The 12,158-nt window shown below is 33.4% G+C and overlaps 1 protein-coding gene across 1 annotated transcript; it reads right to left on the reverse strand.

Moving 5' to 3' along the window:
* Window positions 1-2,104: 2,104 nt before the first annotated feature.
* LOC107060480 (LRR receptor-like serine/threonine-protein kinase FLS2) lies at window positions 2,105-10,191 on the reverse strand. The gene is made up of 6 exons (XM_015308446.1): window positions 10,170-10,191; window positions 9,557-9,793; window positions 9,363-9,463; window positions 4,164-4,903; window positions 3,541-4,046; window positions 2,105-2,256 (listed from the first exon to the last, which is right to left on the reverse strand). The coding sequence occupies exons 1-6, from the start codon at window positions 10,189-10,191 to the stop codon at window positions 2,105-2,107; spliced, it is 1,758 nt and encodes a 585-aa protein (XP_015163932.1).
* Window positions 10,192-12,158: the final 1,967 nt, after the last annotated feature.

The following is a 12,158-nucleotide window of genomic DNA, read 5'->3' on the forward strand; positions in this document are numbered from 1 at the left end:
AATATAAAGCAATGAGACACATGCAATATATATAAAGCTTTGTAAAACTATTTAAAACATGACGTAAAAATCATATTTATAATATCATGAAAATACCATGCTTCCTCTCAAGGTCTACTTGTGCAATGCATGAATGAAGTCCCATACCCCTATCCACACTAAAGCAGAACCCCTTGAGGAACCACGCAATTTCTACTATGGGAGTTCTTTAACCGACAAACCACCACTATGAAACTAAGTGGTGATACAACGTTTTACCTCACGTTGCCCGAGGACCATCCTATACCTTGCCGTGATATAGGAAGCTAACTTTACTAAGTGGATCCACTAGCTTAACTTTACTGATTCATCTAAAAAGTATGACCCGTTAACTCCCATGTTGGCCACATGGTTCTTATAGAGAGTTGAGTTAATATGAACTTGCGTCCCCAATTCGGTGCTCGATACTACTCCCCAAAATACTTTAGCTCATAAGTGTTTTAAACACAACTTTCTTTAGTTTGAGATAATTACTCAAAATCTAGCCCAAAGGCTCACTTGGAATCGATGTTCCTTTTTCTTGAGAACTAACCCAAAGGCTCTTTTGGAAATCATAGTCCCTTTCTTACTCAAATGTAAAAACATTTAGAAACTTCTTTGGGAATACATAGTTCCCTAATAACTTTTGAGAAATGAACTCAACTTTAAACTTTTGACTTAACTTGAAACTTGAAACTCTTTACTTAACTTGAAACTCTAAACTCTTTACTTGACTTGAAACTCTATACCCTTTTCTTGACTTGAAACTCTAAGCTCTTTGCTTGACTTGAAACTCTAAGCTTTTGCTTGACTTGAAACTTGAGTCTTAAAATGAAGTTAAAATATTCAATAAAGACTCTTGAACAACTTTGAAGATTTGCTTGACTTGCTTCTTAACTCTTGAACTTAACTCTTAACTTCATTTGACTTCTAACTTCACTTGACTTGGAAACTAACTCTCCTTGAATTGGATTATGAATTCAAGGTGTTTGATCATATGTTACGGATGAGTTCTTGACTTTTAGAAGCACCTTGGAGTGTTGGAAATAACTAGGAAACATAGGTACAATACCTAGGAACATGCATAAGAAAGTGGGGGATAAAAGAGAAGTCTTGGCGCTCTGCAAGGCGCAAAGCGCCAGCCCTAAAACTTCAGAGATGAGTTTGGGGCGCTCTGGCAGGCGCATCGCGCCAGGGTCTCCAACCCAGAAATTTCAGCAAGTTCATTTTCTCGTTTTCTCACCCTATTTCGCCTAAAATCGAATGGTTTCTTCCCCAATCACTTAGAATCATTAAAAACCCTCAATATACACTAGATTCAACTCATAATTCCATCCGGAAACATGCACCAAACCAACAAGAAACTTCAACAACACAACCACAAACTTCAACCAACACAACCACAAACTTCAACAAGAACAACAACAAGAATTCAACAACACAAGCAATCTTTTCTTGAAAATAAAAGGAGTGTGGTGTGTGGGGGAAAAGATCAACCCAACACTATGAACTCACATACCTAGTAGGGATCACCCCCGACGATATCCATGATGGAAACTTGCTTGATCTCCTTTTTCTCCTCTTCTTCTCCTCTTCTTCTCTTCTTCACTCAAAACCCTAACTCTCACTCTTTTAAAAATGGGACAAACTGATCTAAAATCAGTCCAACACTAAAATATAACCAAAGGAATTGTTTAGGGAAAAGACCAAAATGCCCTTAAAATTCCCGGACGGATTTCCTTGCCAACTGCCCAACTTCCAAAGGGCATAACTCACTCATACGAACTCGGAATTGAGCAAACTCGGTGACGTTGGAAATATCATTCTACGAACTTCGCAACCATAACTGGAACTCATCATGAGCTAGAAGTTATGACTGTTCAAAGTTGGCCAAAAACTCACCTTTTTCCATACATAGCCAAATTTCCAGATTTTTAAAATTCTTTCCAAAAGAAAAATTTCCAATTCTAGGCCTCTTCATAGTTATTTCAAATCGCCGGATGTTACATAAATCTTGTAAGATAACCATGCCTTTCAAAGAAGATCTTCCATTGCTAGAACTCAATCAAAGAAGATTTATATTAAATCAAGCATGGGAATCAAAAAGGAAGAACGCCAAAGAAGGAAAGAAACAAGATGCCCTCACTGAAGCAACGCCTCCATCATTCAAGGGATACGGAATTGAAGCAATCACAATCCTAGCGTCTGACTCAGGGACGGCTCTAATAAATTGGTGACCTAAAGCCAAATCCGAATGGAGACCTTAAATTTGAATATATATTTTTTATGAAGTTTATTATAGTCAATTATTTGATCTTTCTTGAGACATAGTATTCATAATTTGTCAAATTTTTATTACTTCTTTGCTCTTTTATAAAAAAGTTTTTATTTTCTACAAATAATACTCGATATTTTTTAAAATAATAATTATAACCTTTTTTTTTTAAATGAGGCCCCTTAAATTTTGGGGCATAAGGCAATTACTTTTTTTGCAAAGCTGTAGAGCCGCCCCTGGTTTGACTAGGATGAAGTAATCTAGAAGATAGACACTCAAATCAGCCAAGTATCAAGACTACAAGAAGATCCTCAAAAGTAGGAAGAATATTAAGATCACACAAATATCTTCAAGAGAAGGAAGAGAATCAAGATTACAAGAAGATCTCCAAAAAAGGAAAATCAGCAAAGTATCAAGATCACACAAATATCTTCAAGAGAAGGAACAAAATCAAGATTATAAGAAGATCGCTAAAGAAGGAAAATCAGCAAAGTATCAAGATCACATAAATATCTTCAAGAGAAGGAAGAGAATCAAGATCACCAGAACATCTCCAAAGAAGGAAGGAATCGGCTAGCTCATATGGACATGAATCAACTAGCTGAAATCAAGGACTCAGCTAAGATCCTTGATTTGAAATACCCTTGGGTTATTCCTTAACAAGAGCAGTCCTCAAACACTATATAATCCTCTCCTAGCCTTAGTTGTGAAGTACGCACTTCACTTGTACTTATATTGTAATCTTCTTTTATCTTTCATAAAACTTTGTACACACTTGAGTGAACAATTGAAAAGAAAAGAGAAAGAAAGATCTGAGTGTAGGTTATACATGTAGAGGTTGTGTCGAAGAAGAAGATCTGATTTGCATATTAGACGGGGATCTTAATTGTAACATTATGTAACACCCAAGTTCTCAACAAGCTCCTAAGGAAACCCTTGTAACCCAAGGGGACTGGACTAGGCACCACATCGGTGATCCGAACCAGTATAAAAACACTCTGTGTTATTTACTTACTGCAAGTTATTATTATTGTTTATTTATTCTTCTAACATGCAGGTGAGTCGACTGACCATTACAGGAAGTGGACTAAAGGAAATTTTAATTCACCCCCTCTTGACCTTCACTATACATTCTGGGATCACTCCAATGAGCTCATTATGTTCCAGATATAATTGAACCAAATTAGATAAATTGCATACTGCCTCAGAAATATGTACGTGCAATTTATTGTAATGTAGATACAGACCTTGGAGTTGTTTAAGCTTACCAATCTCAGGAGGAATATTGCCCATCAAGTTGTTTCCTCCAAGGCTTAGGACTGTAAGACCGCTCAGTCCATTGATGTGTGCATCTACTATATTAAAGTTTTCAATAGTAGATGAAAGATTCCCAATTGAATTGGGCAGAGTGCCATTCAACGGATTGTTACCCACTTGTAGATATCGCAACATTCTATAGTCCGCCAAAGAATTGAAGAATCGCAACTCATGTTCTCTTGGTTCATTGGTAAGTTGATTATCATGTAGGATCAGATAACACAGCTCATGAAGATTTCCCAAATTAGTAGGAATAGTTCCTGTCAGAGAGTTATTATTTAGCTCCAGTATCTCAAGCTTGGAAGCATTTGTTATGAACAATGGAATTTCTCCTTCGAGCTGATTGAATCCCAAGGTAAGTCCTTTAAGGTTCGGAAGATGAAGACCTGTAGTGGTTGGAATTCTCCCCGAGAGGTTATTGAAACTGAAATCAATCCTTTCGAAAGAAGATATGTTGAAAATAGCCTCTGGAATTCAACCAATAAGATTAAAATTATGGTCAAAGCTTAATTGCCTCAAATTTGATAGCTTCCCTAATTGCGGAGGAATTTACCCCACTATGCGATTGTTTCCACAATAAAGATATTGCAGAGTGGAAATATTTCCCAATGAAGTGAGAATAGTCCCTTTTATTGGATTATCGCCAATATAGAACCCCTCAAGCTTAGATAAACAATCAATATTTCTGGGTATGTCTCCGGTTATGTTGTTGAAAGATAAAGACAACCATTTGAGCTCTGTGAGTTGGCATATGTTGGAAGGAATGGAACCAGAAATTTGGTTGTTAGATATACTTAAAAACTTCAGATTTGACACAATATTCCCTTCATCTATCCAGAGAGGACCAGAAAGTCTATTGTATCGCAGATGTATGGAAAGTAGTGACGAGATATTAAACGGTGCTGCTGGAATGGAACCTGTTAATTGATTATCAGTCAAGTACAAGTCTGCAAGTTGGCTCAGAGTACTGATCTCCTTTGGAATGTTGCCACTGACTCTATTCCCAGACAAACTGAAGTTCATCATTTTTGTGGCATTTCCAACAGGAGGAGGGATCATACCCGTGAGGCTGTTGTTGGTGAGATCCAAGACTCTGAATTGGGGTCCATACCATGGCCCTTTCCACATTTCACCACCGAGTTCATTGAAAGCTAATGAAATTACTTGAACTCTCCGGTGTTGAAATAGACTTGCTGGTATACTTCCGTTGAGCTGATTGTTTTGAATATCAATCACTCGCAAGCGAGGCAAGTGACCAAGTCCATAAGGGATGCCACCGCGGAAGCTGTTGTTCTGGAGATTGAGAACACTGAGGAAGGCAGATTGGCCAAAGACGGGGAAATTGTGCTTTGAAGTTGCAAATTAGGAAGAGCCAAGGCCACAACCCTTTGCCTTTTGAACTACAAGTGACACCAAACCAAGAGCAAAAAGAAGTATTTTTGGTCCAATTATTGGCCAAAAAATGATTAGGACTTTTAATAAGATTTTTGAAAGCTAGTAGAGCTTGTTGGCCAGTCTCATTTGAGGAAGCAACAGAGTAATATTGAATTACAAGTAGAAGAATCAGTAAGAAAATGTGCCTCTCCATTGGAAATAGAATGTTTGTATGTGTGGTATTTAAAAAGCTCATTGTTATATTTATAGCACCAAAAAAATAAAATGTTGAAAAGGGTAGACTCTAATTTCCAAAATGTGAAAACAGATTCATATGGAGGAGGAAAATAAGTAGCAAAAAATCAATGTGAAAACAGATTAAAAGGAGGAAAATAAGAAAAAGAATCTGTCCATTTTTCACAAAACAGAATAAAAGTCGGGTAACTCATAATAGAAAGAGAAGAAAATAGTCTTTCTAAACTCTTAAGTAAATTAAAGTTTAAGCACCTCATTTTCTACGTTCGACTATGATAATCCATCTTTCTTCTAAATGTTGTTCATAATACTCATCAAATCAAGCGTTTATTGCCATAAACAACTTATGCATGGTAAATGAAGGTTGTTAGATGAAGGAGGAAGAACACTTGTTGATGCCTTTAACTAAATCAAAGATACCACTAATTAATATCACTATTGAAATGGAGAAAAAAAAATGTTGACTACAATGCAATGATATATATGGTCTCAAACAGAGTTCCATGAGAGATATATGAGATGTAAGCATTCAATATTCTTCATCAAATCTACCAACTTTTCTTATTTTAATTTCTAGGATGTAAAACGAGAAATAATAAGCCTAAACACCACTTAATCAACTTATTCTTCAAGCCGGAAAATGAAAATTTCATCAACGATCTTCTCAACCAATTCAACATTCCAAGTACTTGATTGAAAAAGACTTCAGCATAACAATGAAGGTCTCCACAAATATTTTCAAATTGTGAAGATATATGTACTCTCACAAACAACATGATTTATTATTATATGCCAAAAAACAACATCTAAAATCATTCACCGAAATAATATTAATTGCACACTTGCTAACTCAAATAAATTAGTCTCCTCATGTTTATATCACGTAATTATCAAATTATTAATTGTTCATTTGTATTGTGGAGAATATATCTATATTTAGCTAATTCAAATAATACAATAATGATAGGTAATAAAAAAGCTTAAAGGCATTACAAAATTCTTCATTACCCACCTATACAAGCTACAACAACTCTTCAAGAAAATGAACAATTAAATTATAAATTATTTAAGTGTACTTAAAATTTTGGTTAAAACATGTATGTTTCAAGAAAAGAAAAAGTTATCATTAATTAGTAGAAATAAATTATAAATTATTTAAGTGTACTTAAAATTTTGGTTTAAACAAAAGTAAATTGGTTGTTAAACTTTTTTGAACAGACTAATAAAGGTGAATGGTTGTGATTTCCACAACCTCTTATATCATCACATTGAGGAATACATTGGCCAACTTTATAAAGGAAAATGCACAACAAGACAGGTGAATTGATTGACAAAGAAAGAAAGAAAGTATATTTATATAATATGATCAGTCAATTACTTGCTGAAAAATTTAAATTGTAATAAATAGTGAACATGAATTTATAACTTTAAAAATATATGTATTTAATGTTGAATAGGAGTCTCAAGAATTAATTCTGAATTTGTGAGCCACTTTCGTAATGATATTGTGAACACCTAATTTTTTACCAAAATTTAAAGGTTTTACACCATTTTTAATACGTAAATATTATTATTTCAGTAGGGTTATATTAAAAATAAATGAAAAGATAAATCTGAAATTACAACAAATTATAAGCTCATTTATGTTTAAAGTTTAATAAAGAAAGTTTGTGAATTTAATGTATTTGTTTTAATTCTTCAACTTTTATCTAGTCTAAAAAATAATAATAATCGTATATATTATGAAAAAAGTAGATTAAAAAAAAAAAAAAGAACAAAAAGAAGAGTCCTAAAAATTTCAAATTACCTTACCCTTTATCCAATTACCTTCAAACTTCCATAACTATTTTTTCCTAAAAATCCTCCCCCATTAATTTTTTTTTACTCTTTGCACGATTTTTTTTTAAAAAAAATTCTTCCTTCTTTCCCCACACGTTTTATACTTTTCTTTTTGTTTGTTTTATTAGTATTACTTATTCATTTATTTTATTTTTTCTTCCTTTATCTCAACCCTAAAATTCTCAACTAAATTTTAAATAAAATCATTCCCACTCCATCACGTTCCTTTTAATTAGCACCAGACTCACACCCAAAACTATTATAAAAACACAATCTTAGTAAAGAGAAAAAGAGACAAAAATACATAGAGAGAAAAAGATAACGAAAGTGATTTTTTTTATTTTGAGAATTAAGTCAGCGTTCGAGGTTTCACTCAAGGTTTCGGATTCGTGGCTCTTTAAAGTTAATATTAGCAACTTTGGAAATCAGTAGATCGTAGTAGTTGTTTTGTGGTATCAATTTTCGTACAGAGGTAACTCTAAATTCTCACATGATTTGAATAGAATACTTGTACGAAAACTCGATTCCAATAATATGAAGTTCTTTGAATCGCATGTTATTCTTATATAATATCAATCTGTTATGCATGTTGTGATTATTTTTGAGAATTTACGAATGCTTAGAAAAACGGAACAGAAGACGTTTCTTGCTAAAAAAAATAAAAAATAAAAGATGTATCATACATTTTTTTTTTTATTGTCTTATGCTCTTTGGATGCAATTAATATTGAAATTAATTTCGTGATATTTAATTTTGAATAGTTAATGTTTCTTGGAGCTTAGTTTTCATTTAAGAAAATTTTATTGAAATTATTTGTAGACTTGTTAGATTAGGATATAAACTGAAGTTTAATTGATTAGTGATTTAGAAAACCTATGTGGAATGTGTTTGAGTCCTTTTTTTAATATATTATTTTGATAAAAATAATTTGCCTTTAGAATAAATGTTAAGATGATTATTGCCTTAATTCGAATTATTAAAATATATAATTAAGAGGATATATGAATATTATTTAGAGATTTATGGTAAAAAAATAAATAATGAATAATTAGGAAAACTAATTTCAAAAAAAGGCGAGAAAGCATAAGAAGAAAAAAAAAGAATAAACGTGAACAGAAAAGAATAATAATAAAAAATGATTAAAAAAGAAGAGAAAATAAGGCGTAATAGAAAAAAAAATTAAACCAAAAAGTAAGAAGGAAAAATAAAGAAACAGAATGTTAAAAAACATATAAAAAATGATTAAAAAATAAATTTAAAAAAAAAAAGAGCAACAGAACGTTAAAATAAAAAAAATACAAATACAATAAAAAAAAGTAAAAAAAAAAAAAGGAAAAAGAAAATACGGATGTTTCAAGTTTCAAATTAATGGACACACACCGAAAAAATAAGACAATTTTAAATAGAATTAAAATAAATAAGACAGTTTTAAATAGGTTTAAAATAAATCAGAGAATGAGGGTAAATAACATTTTTATTATTAAGCTAATAATATAATATCCAAAAATTAATTTAAGTCATATATAGTCAATAAAGCGACCGTATTAGAACCACGGGACTCGAGGGGTGCCTAACACCTTCCCCTCAGTCAACAGGATCCCTTAGCTGAATTTCTGGTTAACAGATCAATAAAATAAAGAGTCAAATTTCCTTTTGATTAGGGATTTAAATAAGGTGACTTGGAACACCAAAACTCAATTTCAAGTTGCGAATCTGAATAATAAAATAATCTCTTTTCAAAATATCACTTTAATTGGAAAAACTCTTTCTTTCAAAATATCATTAAATTTTGAGGAAAAATAAGGGATGTGATAGATATTGTGAGCCACTTTTATAATGAATGGTGTATCTGCTCTACATCACAATGTTGAGGGATCTAAGGCCCTTTTCCCTATATACAATGAACATTTTGCCCTCAGGTTTGATCTTCATGTTAAACTAACAGAGCATTCGGTGGCAAGAAAAGTATGAAAACACGAGCGGATGCACGTTGAGTAAAGGCTGTCACGCGACACTGCTCCCTCGGGGATATTTACTAATAGTTTCGGTATTACTAATGTATTCGATACTTATATCTTCAAAAGAAATGATCCTGCTATACAAAGTGTTCTTCATGCCCGACTGTTTAAAGATTTTTGTTGCTTGCTTATATATATGTGATACTGTTTATGAAAGATCCTGCGTAACCTCCTATAGAAAAATAGAAAACCAGACATTTCTAGCAATCAAAGTTTTATATTTGTTGCAATTGAAATCAGCAATACAGCAGAAGCCTCACACTCACCTTTCCAAAGGAAAACTGATGGTAAAATAATGGAAAACGAGGTTTTGCTACATACTCTGGCTCTGTAGTAGATTGCACCAGTATTCTTGCTTCTTTGAATTCTAAGAAAAGAATAGATAGTAATTCTCTTGATATCGTCTATATTTCCGACCCAATCACTATCAACAAAGCCATATTTCCAAGTTGTACAGTACCTTTTAAGTACCTAAGCACTCTTTTGGAAGCTGCAAAATGAATGTCCTCTGGATTTTGCATAAATCTTGAGAGTAAACTAGCTGCTAGCGTTATTAAATCAGGTCTTGAAGCCGTCAAGTACAAGAGACTTCCAATCAAACTTCTATAATACGAAGCATCATAGTTTTCGGCTCTATCTTCCTTACAAATTTTGTATTCAAACCCAGTAGTGTAGGAACTGTTTTGCAACTTGCATTCTGAATTGTTTCAGGATCTCCTAGACTTCGGCTGATTGATGTTCTTCCAGCCCCAAAAAATACTTCATCCGAAACAACTCTTGGAGCCAGCATCAATCACATATAAAACTTTTTGAAGCTTATACACCCTGCCTTCACTTCCTTGAACCACAAAACATTCAGGTTGAGCTACATAAATCTCCTCTTCTAGAAAACCATTCAAGAAGATTTACTTGCAAGTGTATGTAAAGTAAATTGTCAATATATAAAGAAACTTTTGACTGATACTGAAAAACAGGGAGATCAAATTTAAGTTTGAGTTTAAATTATATGCATTTACGGTGTTAAAACAATTGGATTATTAGTATCTGGTCTATCATTCACCTCCAAAACTCACCAAGTCCAACTAAGAATTCCATTTATTGAATAGTTGAATATATCAATCGAAAGAAACTAATGAATCAAAAATATGAAGTAGAGGGAAACAGAAGCAGAAAGTAAAATAGTGCAGTGATATTTCTTAATTTTATTCAAGCATTCAAAACATATTAGAGACTACTCAAATATGAAATCACAAAATAAGGGAAATGCAACACTCTGAAGTACAAACAGTACTACATGTCTCCAGGTAGTACAATCGACTAAAGAAACCAGGTAAGCAAAAAGCATCATATTAACGTGCAGCTCAGAAAAGAACATCATCAGAAGAGATGCAGATCACTTCTATGTTTCCAGAAATTTGTTGTTGATTTTGTTAAGCCTCTTCACTACTTCTTTCATGGTTATTCTTGATTCTGGCATTTCCTTTGTGCAGTCTAAAGCCAATTCTATCATGGTAGCTATGCAGATTTCACTTTTAGAAGTGATTTGTTCTTCCTCAGAAAAAAGATTGGCATCCACAACGTCCATCATACTCCTTGAAAATGATTGTGCTATCCATTTCCTCAAGTCAAGATTTTCATTGCATATATCTTCATCTCTTGGCCTTCTTTTGGTCAAAACCTCCATCAACATGATGCCGTAGCTATAAACATCACCACTAGCAGACACTATTCCCTCCGAGCCATATTCTTAGAAAAGGATTGAAGAAAAGTTACTCAATTGAAATACAACAATAGTTATGCATAAATAAAGACCTGCTTTTTTTACTTCTAGAATTTGGAGAGGCTTAATTATGATAAGAGAAAATCAAAGAGAATAGATTTTTTATACCTGGTGCAATGTATCCAAGAGTGCCCAATGTCTCGGTATAAGCCATGGACTTGCTTATGGCTAAAATTTTAGAGATTCCAAAATCACCAACATGAGCCACCATATCTTCATCCAAAAGAATGTTGGCTGGCTTTAGGTCGCAATGAACTATTGGAGTGACATGACCATGATGTAGATATTCAACTGCCATAGCTGCATCAAGCATTACAGTGACTCTTTGATGAAGGTTTAAGTGGAGATCTTCTCTGTACAACCAATTCTCAAGACTTCCGTTGGACATAAATTGCAGAACAAAGGCTCTTATATAGTCACTAGAACAAGTAGTAATCACTGAAACAAGATTTCTGTGTCTAACATTTCTCATCACTTTGCATTCGGTATCAAACTTTTTGCATACTTGCTCATTTTCCAAATCCAGAACCTTAATGGCCACTGCAGTTCCCCCAAACAATGTGCCTTTGTACACAGAGCCAGAGCTGCCCTCACCAATTAAATTGGATTCATCAAAATTATTTGTTGCTCGTTGAATCTCATGATAAGAAACTAATTGATGAGTCCCGATCTCCAGTACCTTTTCAACATCTTTGGACTTTCCTTTGTTCTGTCGTATCAATATCAAAATTGAAACCAACAAGAATATCAGAAAGGATGATATAACCACCGGAGTAACAATTTTTAGCAGAACCTCCTTTAGCTTTGATTGTTTTCCAGGATTATTGATAGCGCAAGCAGGAATCTCCAATATGTGCATTCCACATAGACCTTTGTTCCCGAGAAATGATTGCAGAGTGGAATTTGCAAACACGCCACCACTCGGTATTTCACCTTCTAAATCATTAAATGAAACATTAATGCTTTTAAGGTAGTAGAGTTTTTCCAAAGACTTAGGAATAGTACTTGACAATACATTTAAAGACAAATCCAAGTATTCTAAGCTTATCAAGTTGGCAAAGGATAATGGAATTTGGCCAAAAAATGAGTTGTTTGATAGGTCAAGATACTGCAGGTTTTGGAGTTCCCCGAATCTGGTTGGTATCATTCCTGAAAAGTGGTTACTGTAAAGATATAGTCCTACAATGGCTTTCAGTTCTCCAATATCTGATGAAACTTCTCCCTCTATAGAATTTCGTGACACACTGAGATAGAGAAGATCACTCAGCTTCCAAAGACTCAA

The sequence above is a fragment of the Solanum tuberosum genome, unplaced genomic scaffold (assembly GCF_000226075.1).
Source record: "Solanum tuberosum cultivar DM 1-3 516 R44 unplaced genomic scaffold, SolTub_3.0 scf00086, whole genome shotgun sequence".
NCBI lineage: Eukaryota > Viridiplantae > Streptophyta > Magnoliopsida > Solanales > Solanaceae > Solanum > Solanum tuberosum.